This window comes from Triturus cristatus, chromosome 10 (genome assembly GCF_964204655.1).
Source record: "Triturus cristatus chromosome 10, aTriCri1.1, whole genome shotgun sequence".
Taxonomy (NCBI): domain Eukaryota; kingdom Metazoa; phylum Chordata; class Amphibia; order Caudata; family Salamandridae; genus Triturus; species Triturus cristatus.
Window position 1 is genome coordinate 748,147,837 of NC_140593.1, and position 13,208 is coordinate 748,161,044.

Below are 13,208 nucleotides of genomic sequence, written 5' to 3' on the forward strand. Positions count from 1 at the left end.
GCTTTTGTTAACTCCTTCTGTACTGAGTCAAAGCAATGTATTGATGCTGAGAAAAGGCATGTAGCTTCTAGAATGCACCTGGCTAAAGATGTAACTGTCAATCTTTTGTGCTGTTGTAAACAGTTCTGTTCTCCCTCCCACTTTGCTGAATAAGTGATTACCTATCTGCCCATGTCTGGCTGTAACTATTCCTGTGTCGGCTTGTACCTTCTATTTGTAACTACATGCTTACTCTGCAACAAACTCTGTAAATAAGCACCATGGTCTGTGTATTCAAGGTACTACCTCAGGCAGCACTTGACGGAGTTCTGGGCCGCCATCATTTCTAAACAATTTATATGAAGAGGCTGTTCCTCTAGAGACCATCTTCCCCTGTCTCTAATTCTCGTAGAAGGGCTCCCCAGCCTGTGTTGCTTGCATCTGACTCTATTATAAAGTCTGGTACATTCCAGAAAATGGCCCTGCCGTTCCATGCACTGAGGTTGTTTAGCCACCATGACAGTTCCTCTCGTGAATCTGGTGAAAGGGGAATCGAGTGTTCATACCATAGACCTTTCCTTAGACCTAAGGTCTTCAGTCCCTGTAAACCTCTATAGTGTAGGGTACCCGGAGATATGGCCTGGATGGTAAGGTGTCCCAAAACCCTTGCAAGGTCTCTGATTAGTACCATGTCCTTGGATAAGATCGACTTCACATCTTTCTTAATTTTACCACTTTCTTGTGAGGTAAAATTCAGGTGGGATATGACCGAGTCTACCTCAAAACCTAGAATTCTATCTTCTGAGTGGGAGTCAGAACTGACTTCTCCGTGTTTATAAGGAAACCCAGGCTTTCTAGGAGGCTTTTAGTCATAAGTAAATGATTCTGTACCTCTAGCTTGTCCTGTGACACGATGAGTATGTTGTTTAGATAAATAATCAACCTCACTCCCCTCTCTCTGAGATAGGTGACCACTGGATGAAGTACTTTCATGAAACACCACGGGGCGGAGGACAGCCCGAAAGGGAGGCAAAGGAATTGGTAAAGTATCCATCTGAAAAGGAGATATTTTTGGCTGTCCTTGTTCATGGGAATCGTGAAGTAGGCTTCTTTGAGGTCTAGTTTTACTAGCCAATCTCCTGACTGTAGGATGTCCCTCAACAGGTAAATACCTTCCATCTTGAAATGCCTGCAGGTTAAAAATCTGTTCAGGTATCTCAGGTTTATGACTGGACGCCAACCTTTTTCCTTCTTCTTTACCAGAAATATTGTACTTACGAAACTTTGTGTGGTGTTCCGTTTGCCTATTATTGCTAGAGCACCCTTGCTTAACATTTGAGTTACCTCTATGTCTGTAAGAGACATCTTATCTTCCTCTAAATGTAATTCCATTGGTTACCTGACCTGATGGGGAGTTTTCAAAAAAACTATTTTGAAGCCTGTAACTGTTTCTAAAACCCAGGGGTCGTGATTTATTCATTTCCAATTCTGGGTAAATAGTTTTAGTCTACCCACACTTTTAGTGTCGGTGAAGAAGAAGAGGTGCTCACCTTGATAAGCTTGAGTGGAGGATCTTGCTCTTCCTCCACGGTTCCTTGGGGTCCTGCCCTTTTGATTGTAGAAATTGGAATTTTGTCTGAAGCCCCTCCCATAGGATTGGGGGTTTCGATATTCTTGTTGATGAAATTGGGACCCGAAAGATCCATGGCTGGCAGGTGGCCCCCTTCTGTCAGCCCTTCCAAAAAGTGGACGGGAGACAAAGACTCTACGCATGTAGGCAGTAAAGGTTGAAACGTATCTGCCCAAAGTTTTAATAAAGTTTTCACCAAAAAGGAGACCATTGGTATGAATAATGTTTTCCTTGGAAGCAAGGTCTGCTAACTTTGGATTCATTCTTATCTGGATGGCCTTCCGCCCCTCCATTATGAGGTTTGCATTGGTGTTGCCTAACATGCATAAGGCCCTTTGCGCCCGACCTCTTAGTAAGTCAATGTTCACAGGGATATTTTTATCCCTCGCATCTTCAGTCATGTCCAGGAAGTGTGTTAGGGGTCCTAAGATATCCAGGAGCGTATCCTGAAACTGTTTCAGGCACTTCTCCATGTTTTTTCTCGGGTTTTTACCATACTTAAAAAGGTAACTTATGATCTCTGGATCCAAATTAGGTGTAACACACACTTTGTCCTCTGTAGATGGTCTTGGGCACTCACTCCTAAGGATGTTACATGTGTCCTTGTCAAGGTTTTTTTTTATCCATAGACTTAAAAAGTGGGAGACATGTAATAGCGGCCACCAGTCAGCACTGCGTTGGTGCTTAATAGTTGTGGGATTAAACATCTTTTCCCAAAGGGGTCCTTAATTCCCTGGTAAGTAGAGAGTTGGTCAATATCGTCATCCAGGTCATCTAGGAGATCAAATGTATCCTGTGGGTCAAAGATAAACTTGTCTACATCATTTTCAGCTGATGACGTAGTATTTTCAACATCTATTGTGCCATTAAGGTCACTCATTCTTATTGTGCCACCTTGGGCTACCTTTCTCTGTGCTCCGTTAATGTGGCCATTCTCTCTTGAGTTGCAGGGAGCACCTGCAACTTACCCCCTTTTTTTAGTCAGTCAGGTAGAGGTAAATCCTCATCAGATAGAGAAAAATAATTATTCTCAGAGGGAGATCCTCTCTTTCTTTTAGACAAAGCGGCATCTACTGTTTCTTTAAGGGAGGCTTTAAGTTCCTCCTGTAAATACTTTCTAATATTGTCCCCCAAAATGCCTGATTCTCCCTGGTTTTGGGAGTTATTCATCTCCATCAGGCTAATAGATAATTTAATAAAATTACATAGGGGGTTAATAGGGTGGTAAATCCCTTTAAATATGTGTTAAGGGGTGGGTAGAGCAACCTTTAAAAGGAGCTTTATCTAAAAAGCTGTTTCTTTCTTTCTATTTAGTTAACAAACGTACCGAAAATGGGCACTAGGTGATGTCAAAGAGTCAAAGAAAGCTTAATATTGTATACAAAACGTGTCCGATCATTTCCGTAGCAATCTTTCTCCTGCGCAGCCGTTACAGTTTGTTTGGAGCTGTAACCATGGTTACGCTGCAGGAGAAGGATACCGCCATAGATGATGGACTTCCTTGAGTGAGGTCACAGCACAGCGCTCTGCCTGCGAGTGCGGTTCAGCTTGCTCAATAGCGCGTTGTCATGGCGATCGCGCGTGAAACCTGTAAGTTGTTTTTTTAATAAAATGGGAAGTAAGGTGTGACGTTTGAATGTCGCGGCTCGCCTCGCGAGTATAAATTATGAATTAATGACTAAGGCCAATACGGGCACTGTTATTTTAAACATTATGAAGGCAAGGGACCTTCGTGAGAGCACATAAAGTAAAAAACGAGGGTAAATAAGGCGACCATACATTGGAAGGCTGAGAAAAGATATATGAAAAAACAAACCTGTTAATCCAAGCGGTCACATTAAGACATCATAGCATGACATTTCTCTAAAAATACGATTAACAGATTCAAAGGATTATAGTTAAAAAACAAATACAGCCACTTATTACATGTTATACTTAAGAGCTGTATATTACTAAATAATATAAATAACAGTTATAATCAAATCCAATAGGAGAGTAACAGAGTGGTATTCTTATCTTGTTGTGAGCAGCTAACAAAAGGGTAAGGCAGCCTGTAGAGTTGCGCTCTAGTCTTCACAGCCGTGATGACGTAGACGCGCGGCAAGCATTTTGTAGGCCGACAGTACGCGCCGAGTCCGCGAACGCGCTGGACGTTTCCCGGCGCTCTCCCTGCATTTATAATAGTTAATGGGTAAATAAAGCCTACATTTCCAAAACCAAGCTTGTAAGGTCTTATGCTTCCTACCCCCCAGGACCCACACTACAAATGGCGTTGAGGAACTGGGATTGATAAAGGGGAAGACCGGAGAGAGCCCGAACATAAAGTGCACGTGGCCAGGAACTAGGAAGCAGCACAACCGACCCACACAAGTATTCATTGCGGGAGAGCGCGGCAGAGGGGACGCCAGGGCCTCGAGCACCACACACAAGGGTGCACACGCTTCGTGTTGCACAGGGCGAACCCCAGCACCACCAGCAAACCGTCCAGACCACGTGGCAAGAGGGGAGCGACACCACAGCCACTACCAGCCAAGGCAGCACACCCCATCATGCGATAGACGACTTAAACAAGCACTACAGACCCGCGGTGTGCACGTCCATTGATAGATATAACTTCCAACAACGGAAGCAAGCAGAAGGGGAGTCCATAGATGAATACGTAGCAGCATTAAGGAAACTAGCCATCACGTGCAAGTTAGGCACATTACATGATGAATTCATCAAGGACCAAATAGTCATGCACACCACCAACTCGACGATACAGGACAAATTGTGGGTCAACGGAGAAGCGACACTAAAGGAGGTAATAGCCATGGTAAAAAAGGCGGAGCTATCGAAGAGATGTGCAGAAGCAGCGAAAAAAGAGGCTGCCCCCAGGCCCATGGTGAACAAAGTCAGGAAGCAGAACCGCTGGAGAGAGGCAAAGGAGCAGTGGGGGACACCAGGACACAGACCAAGTGGACACCCAGACCGGCTCTGGCGAGGAAACCGGGCGTCGAGGGCAAGAACATGTGCTACAGGTTCGGCAGTCTGTCACACCCAGCGTACGACAAGCGATGTCCGGCCTTCAAAGCCAAATGCATGTTTTGAGGAATAATAGGACATTATGAAAAGGTATGTCGCCGCAAGCAGAAGAAAGTAGTCGTCAAATACATTGCACAAGAGGAGGAGGAAGAAATGGAAAATGATGAAGATGACGACAGCATGCTATGCATAGACGAACACGTACTGGGCATAAGTTGTAACCGCTCAAAGAAACCACAATGTGACCTGGTGATTGGAGGTGTACCAATACAGATGGTAGCTGATTCAGGATCCCCCTACACCATAATACAACGCAATGTGTGGGAGGAACAATTCAAGAACCGCATAGGTGACTATCTGGAGCCTCCAGACATCTGCCCAGTCACTTTGACAGGAGACCCCATTCCTATGGTAGGATACCGCCGCCTGAAGTTTGAATTCAAGGAACGACACACCAGTTGCAAATTATACGTGGCAGAAAAAGGGCCATCGGTTCTAGGATGGATAGACCAAGGAGACTTAGGTATACAGTTGAACCCAGGTGGTATCACACAAGTCTTAATGACGGGCGACGAACAGCGACCAGAGGTAGGAAAGCTGAAGATAAAGTTTCCCAACGTGTTTGGGGGCAAAGTGGGGAAACTAACAAAATTCACGCACAGGATCGATCTCAAAATAGATGCCAAACCAGTTTGTCACAAGGTGAGGAACATCCCACTGGCGATCAGAGAACAGGTGCAACAAGAACTTCACAGACTAGAAGAAAACGGCATCATAGAACCGATAACGAGCGCCGAGTGGTTGGCTCCATTGGTGGTCGCCATGAAACCGAATGGAAAAATACGTCTATGTGTGGACCTGAGGGAGTTGAACAAAAATATCATTGTAGAACGGTTTCCCCTGCCGAGAATAGACGAGATGCTAGCAAAAACCAAAGGAGTAAAGGGGTTCTCGACAATTGATCTCACGCCCGCCTACCACCAGATCGCACTACACCGCACCTGCAGGAAGCTAACATCCTTCATAACTCCCTTTGGGTGCTATCAGTTTCGCAGAATGCCTTTCGGACTGGCCTCGGCGGCAGCCGTATTCCATTAGCTAATGCACAGATTATTTCACGAAGTTGAAGGGGTGCAGTATTTTCAAGACGATATCCTGGTAATGGGTATGGACAAAGCAGACCACGATGCCAAGTTGTCCAAAGTTCTACAAGTCCTGGAACGCAATGTACTCACGGCAGAATGGGAGAAGTGCCGGTTTGGGATGACGTCAGTCACGTACTTGGGGCATGTGATCAGTGACCAAGGCATCACCCCCAAACAGTCCAACGTCAAGGCGATATGCGAGGAACCGCCGCCAAAGTCCAAGGAGGAAGTAAGGTCGTTACTAGGCATGGCCGAGTTCTATAGCAAATTCGTACAGCACTTCGCTACGAAGACACACCACTTGCGACAACTTCTACGGGACAAGACCAAATTCGAGTGGACTAAGGAAACACAAAAGGAGTTCCAGAGGATAAAAACGGACATCCGTACAGCCGTCCCGCTGTGTGAATATGACCCGCGAGCCAGATCGGTATTGACGATGGACGCCCGTGAGCGGGGCCTGGGAGCAGTCCTGATGCAGGAGTTGAAAGGAGGAGAACTGGCCACCCTCAGCTTTGCATCCAGATCGCTGTCTCCCACGGAGCAGAAGTACAGCATAATAGAAAAAGAAATGCTGGCAGTAGTATGGGCCATGGACAAGTTCCGTCAGTTCCTATGAGGCACGAGATTCAGGCTGAGAACGGACCACAAGCCCCTGATCAAAGTCCTCACATCGTCAGGACATGCTACAGCGACGCCCCGCTTTGCGAAGATGCCGTTGAAATTGTTAGACTACAGATATGATGTGGAGCACATCCCAGGACAAAGGAGCAAAGTAGCCGACTACCTTAGTCGAGCATCAGCCATGGAGGAAGCTCCAAGGATGTCCGAAGAGGAGGACACCAAAGTGGCGTTCATGGAAGATCACGAACGAGTGATAAGTGAGCAAGAGTGGAGGGAAGCGTACGAGACCGACATAGACATCGAGGCAGTCAAGCGATGCATAATAGGAGGATGGCCGGAAAAGAGGCATATGGAGGCGGCACTCAGAAAACTCTCCGAAGTAAGAGAAGAATTGTCAGTGTGCGACCAAGGGATCTTTCTGAGGAGAGGAGAGAAAGTAGTTCCCCCCAACAAGTTGATCCCACACCTTCTAACTCTCATCCACGAGGGCCACCTGGGAATCGTAAAGACTAAAATGAGAGCGAAGCAGACATACTGGTGGCCGGCGATGGACAACCAAATAGAGAGGCATATGTGGGAGTGCGGCCAATGCCAAAAAGCGGACAAGTCTCAGAGCCTGATGCGACCACCCCTAGGGAAGTTTGACAACCCCGAGAACCCATGGGAGGACTTATCCATAGACATCCTAGGCCCGATATTGGATAGCCAGGGAGTCCAAAAATATGTGTTGGTACTTGTTGATCGGTACTCCATGTGGCCGGAGGTGGACGTACAAGAGGACATGGATACGGACAAAATATTGAAGTTCCTAACGGCTGTCTTCCTTAGAGAAGGTATTCCACGCTCCCTCCTGAGTTACAATGGACCCCAATTTGTGTCAAAAAAATGGAACACCTACATGGGAAGGAACGGCATTAGGATTAAACACACGTCTATATACCATCCAGCAGGGAATGGTCTAGCCGAAAGATTTAACCGAGTCATTATGGGGTCCGTACAGTCTGCGATTGCGAGTGGAAAAGACTGGGAAAAGGAACTGAAGAGCATGCTATGGGCGTATAGGATCACACCTACCAGCACGGGGTACAGCCCCTTCCAGATCCTAAGGTGAAGAGACCCCTTTACAAAAGACAATGTAGCCTGGAAGGAGCGCACCATCATGAGCAAGTGGTCCTCCGCTGTAGTACACCACAATCTAGAAAAAGCACAGAGAATATATACGGAACATTACAACAAAAGAAAAAATGTCAAAGAGACGGAGCTAGAGCGAGGAGAATGGGTTCGAGTCAAACTGGCCCAGTTAAGGAGAAAAGGGGACAGTAAATTCAGTGCACCATTGCAGGTGGAAGAAGTGTATAACCGGTCAGCCCTAGCTTGTAAGGTGTTATGCTTCCTACCCCCCAGGACCCACACTACACAGCCCTGTGCATTGGATAGTTACACTTGTTCATGAACATTCTATATGTTTATGATGCATTAATGTTCTTTAAAGGGCTGCATGTTTGGGCAGCAAATAAAAGTATATGCATAATGGTAGCTTCCGATCTTGTAATAAAATTTTGACAAACATTTTTGCCTCCATATTTATTATGAGATTGGGCGAAATTATTTTGGGTCTGAATGGTCTTTTCCCATTTTAGGGATAATGACAATTGTGACTTCCGCTGCCGTTCCAGTCACCTTGCCAGAGAGTTCAAAATGATTTAGGGTATTTTTTTGATGTGTAATGATCGAGTGACTAAATGTTTTATAAAACTGATGGAAAACCCATCAGGACCAGGGGCTGTCCCGGAGTGGATTGACTTTATTGCTCTGATACCTTATTCAGAAACGAAAGGTGTATTAAGGTGTTCTGTCTCCTCATCGGAGACTGAAGCACTAGGCAGGGACTTTAGGAATTCCAAACATTTAGATTTATCCTGTGTACTCTGAGGAGTGTAGATCTTCTCATAAAACTCTCTAAACATCTCAGAATCTCTTCAGTTTTCACTTTCCAAGTACCATCCTGTGCTTTAATATGTGTAATATGAGTGTTTTTGAATTTGAGCATATTTGTGAGAGCTTTACCCTCTCTATTAAGAAAAAGAAGGTGTTTGAACTTTTGGGACTGAATGATGAGATGAGCGTTCTTGCTTACTATAGTACTATATGTGTAGTTTAGTTGTTTAATGTCCTTCAGGAGAGATTTGTCACTCAGATGTTGAAATTCTTTTCCTTTGTTTTAATGTCACTGCCCAGGGACTGCATGGATTCTAAGATGTCACAGTTTTGCATAGCCATATGTTTAACAATTTGTCCTCTCATGGCACATTTAAAAGTGTCCCAACTGGTCACGGGAAAGAGAGAGTATTTTCATTGTCCCTAAGGAAAAGATCAGTTTCCTACCTTAGATCCACAATGTTTGTCTCAATATCCAGGACATCAAAATTTAACCGCCATCTTCTATTTTCTCTTTTATTTGGCTGATTTAGAATAGAAAATAAAATTGCAGCATGATACTAAACGAGAATGGTGTGAATGTTCGCATTAGAAGTAGCTTTAAGAAGGGAGGTATCAACCAGGAGATAATCTATACGAGATAATTTTTAATGGGGCAGCAAAAAGAAGGGAAAGTCATTACCCTTTGAACACATATTGATCATCTGTTTGTGGGCTTTTGGGGTTCTGAAGATGAAGGCTGAATGTCTATCCAAAACTGTGTCCGTTGGCAGATTAAAATCACCTCCCAAAATTAACTTTGCCTCTTGTGGAATGTCATTGAGTTTTTTTTCGAGTGAGATCCAAAATGTTGGATCGTCAATATTGGGAGTATACACATTTATTACATATAAATCAAGTTCCCTGTTATTTAATCTATAAAGAGGCTATCTACAGTTGGAATCCTGCTCTGATGCAATAACTATTAGGCCAGATTTCTTGGCCAAAAGGGTTAGAACCCCATTCTTCTTGCCACGTGCCTCGGAACAAATAACATCGGAAACCTAGCCTTTCCTCATGAGCAAGGCCTCCTTAAAGCCTGCCTTGATTTCTGGAGGAGAACAATTTCTCCCAATAAGCTTTTGCAATAGTCAATAATTTTGGTCCTCTTTACTGGATGATTCAGACCCTTAATGTTAAAGGAGATTACATTTAAGGAAGACATTGGCTAAGGACTCTGATTTCTGAGGTGACCTCTGGAATGTGGAGCCAAAGAACAGAAGTTATAGAGGCAAACATGAAGGATTGGGAATATAAGTGCTGTATTATCATCATCCCACCTGAACAAGGAGTCAGGGAAGAGAATAGACGGAAGGAGCTCTGGGAGAAACAGGAAAGACTAGGTAAGACCCTACAGAGACCGGGATCACCCGAATCGCCGCTAGGGCCCCTACCCACCAGGGGAAGTTTGTAGGAGACAGAATGCATGGGGAACCGCAGTGAAGTACGGGAGAAGCAGTTTGAGACCGACCAGGTGAGTTAGCTGGATGTAGAAGTGTATGAGCAGAAACCTCAGTAAGCAACTGAGTAAGGGAAGAGTGACTTAGTTGTGAGCAAGTAGAGAGAAGCAATATGGTCCCGAAGATGTACACAATAAAAGCCAACAGGCGACAATATCAGTCGAACCAACCCCAATCAGCTGAAGTATATTGCACGAAACAGAGTGACTGAAAAATACAATTGGAGCAAGCAATAGATATCATAGATGAAGAAAAACCGGCGAAACCTGAGGTATTCAACTTACACGTACAGCCAAACTAGAGATTACAACTAGATTGAGAAATAAAATTACCGAGGTAGCCACACCACACCCAGCATTATGGAATTTGAGAGCAAAACCGCACCCAGATTAAATATGGAAAGAGCTGTTGGAGTAAATGGTCAAAAGAAGAAAACATACAAGACCACATAATTCCCACCTTTAGTCAATAAAACAGTCTCCCTGAACCTTCGATTATGAGGAAAAGATGTGAGGGCCAAAGTGAAGAGGCCTATCATGGTTGCCATCTTCAAGCTTTAAGAGTGTGGAGAGGCTTCCTCGGCAGTGGCAAATAAAATGTTTAATCCAATTAAAACAACCCTCCTAGTTAGCTCACCAAATGTTGGTAAAAAAAGTCAACATAATTTAAAAGAAACATTGTGCAGTATCATAACCAGCAGTGGCAAATATAATTACAACCAAATTGGAACATTTCAACATTCCTAGATAGGTGATCTAAGCCAAAGAGGTCAACATTGTTTCAAAGAAAATTCATGAAGCAACACAACCAGGGGAGGTAAATAGAGAGATGTAAGGCGTTCCACACACCACCTACGAGAATATTCAGAACAAGATTCTCTGGGACTTGGTGATGGTAATGTAACACCTTCAACAGTAGTACCAACCACATGGAGGCAGATGAGGCAGACCTCTGCATGGAGAAGTGTGCAATCCACTACTGGAGTGGTCTAGAGTAGTCAGGCCGCGTGCCACATGGTTGCAGCATTTGAAGTACAGTCCGAGTCCATTCATGACTCGAATTTATTCTCCAAAAAGGACGCAAGGTCCGCAGGTTCTGAAAAAAATCTCATTTGGCCTTGAAACATGATACAGCTCTTTGAAGGGCCTAAAAAAGAGGAGGGAATCCCCATGGCAGACAATAATTGATGGAGAGCCAGAAAACCTTTACGACGCTTGATGGTATCTCACGCGTTGACTGAGAAACTGAGATTTTATGACCCTGCTAGTTAATCATTCTGATCCTCTTTATTTGTGCCAGAATCTGTTCCGTATGCTGATGACGTAGTGGTTTGAAAATGAGAGGTCTTGTAGAGGAGATATTTTTGGGTTTGAATGTTGGCACACCATGGGCTTGTTTGATCTCAAAATCCTTGGATAAGGAGAGCTGGAGAATCTCTGGGATCCAAGTTATGAGGAAATAAGCCACCAAACGAGCTGAGAATTCAATATCCTTTGGGAGACCATATATGCAAAGATTGCTCCTCGTGTTACAGTCTTCCTGGTCTGTCAGGTCTTTTCTCGGACACTAGAGAACGTTCAAGGCATTGTATCTATTTGGCTTGGGCGTTGGTGTAGTCCTCAACATTACTTATTCTGGCCTCTGCTTTAGCTAGTCTTTACGTGAGGTCTTTGTGGATCCTGCCCACATCTACGTGGAGCATGTTGTGTTGGTCTTAGTGCTCTGCGCAATGTGCACTGAATTCCGTTTCAGTAGAATAGTTTCCCGGGTAGAGGAGAAGTCAGGACTCCCTTTTGTCGGTGACACCAGTAACAGTAGTGAGTGTTTGGTGCTTCTAATACCCGCTTTGGAATCTCTCTCTTTGACACCACCATCCCTGAGCTCTGCCCTCCGACTCAATCTAGCTGTTTCATTAAAGAAGATATCTGACATTCTTCACATCAGGCGCATCCTTATGAGGAGACACCAGGCAGCAGCCATTTTAGGTGCCAGGTAACAGGTATTATTATATTGTTGACAGGAGTCATGTACAGTCACATACAGACAGGGAAGATGTGCTGAATAGTTGCCCCCAAAGGGTCTCAAAAGAGTCTCAGGACTGATAGGCTCTCACTGAGTTAAATGCGCATTCTACGTCCAGGACAAGCCCATGATCTCAAAACAAACAGGCCGAGCAAGAGACCAATTGCGGTAAACTGGTTCGAGTTTAGCCTGCTGTGCTCCCGCACTCTTACCAGCTTTCACTGAATGAAGTTGCGAAAGAACGATTTGTTGTGCCACTGCAGTTCCGCATGTAACATCTTCACCAGAGTCGATACTTTCCCGATGGGCTGAGGTAACACAGAAACGGCGCCATTTTGTAATACTCCGTCATAGAAGTCGCTGACCTCTCTTCTGGTTTATGCCATGCAGTTTTTTCTTTTTTCCCTAGAAGTAGTTATAAACAACGTCACTTAAACAGAGCCAGAGCACTAAGTCCATTTGTTGAGGCAAAATCACTTTAAGTAAACATCGTGTATATGGGCCTAGTGTTTTCCTGTGGGGTATAAAGGAGCGATTTATCAAGTTATTTAAGGTACACCTATGGTGGTAAGGTTGAATTAGATTTTTGTATTGTACTAAATGTGAAAATATGTTTTTAGTACAGTTGTTTGAAAATATGTTTTTTTTAGATCAAAGTTATTGTCAGAGACATAGATGACTGTGTATGCCATTGTATATTTGTGTGTATTTATATGTAAAAGATATGGAAGTAACATTGGCTGGCATTCGGCATCTGAATTCTGGATATTTCAATGTTTATACTATTTACGAGCTTGGTATCTGTTTCAGTACTGATATTCGCAAATCTTTTCAAGCATAATGTTGCTGATTTATCCACTCATTCATTCTCAGCACGTCCCCCAGGCTGGGATATCGATGTTGATTTTAAGATTTATTTTCACTAAGGACAAATGTGTTTTGTTCCACAGCCCGAATCAGAAGTTTTGAACCAAGGACGCTCAAAGTTTGAGCTAGAGGATGACGAGGAGCACGACCTTAACAAGACACTTGGTGTGGAGCGTTTTGATGAAATTCTTCAGGAGTCACATAGCCACTCAGCCGACGACCTTGGGAGGACCTATAGTGAAGAGGACTTTGAATGTATGTTTTATTTAAAGCTTACTTCTTCCCAAAACTTCATAAAATGAGCTTGATTTTTTATATGCAGTGAAGAAAAGTCTTGTAGGAGGAAGGAAGATCGAGTTAAAAAGAAGGGAATGGAAGTCCCCAACCCACAATGAATATGTTCAGCGAGACTTTTTTAGGGGGGAGGGGGGTGATCCCATTGACATTTGGCCTTGTAAAGAAGCCACTCGATTTAGAGCT

General features: G+C 44.2%; 1 protein-coding gene across 11 annotated transcripts in view; it reads left to right on the plus strand.

Moving 5' to 3' along the window:
- Positions 1–13,208, plus strand: part of LOC146789947 (anion exchange protein 2-like) — a 2,390,686-nt gene that overhangs the window by 1,241,447 nt on the left and 1,136,031 nt on the right. For all 11 annotated transcript variants that reach the window (XM_085628246.1, XM_085628245.1, XM_085628249.1 and 8 more), the window contains one exon: positions 12,812–12,983. In XM_085628246.1, coding sequence (XP_085484372.1) covers positions 12,812–12,983 — 172 coding nt within the window. The remainder of the gene's footprint in view (positions 1–12,811; positions 12,984–13,208) is intronic.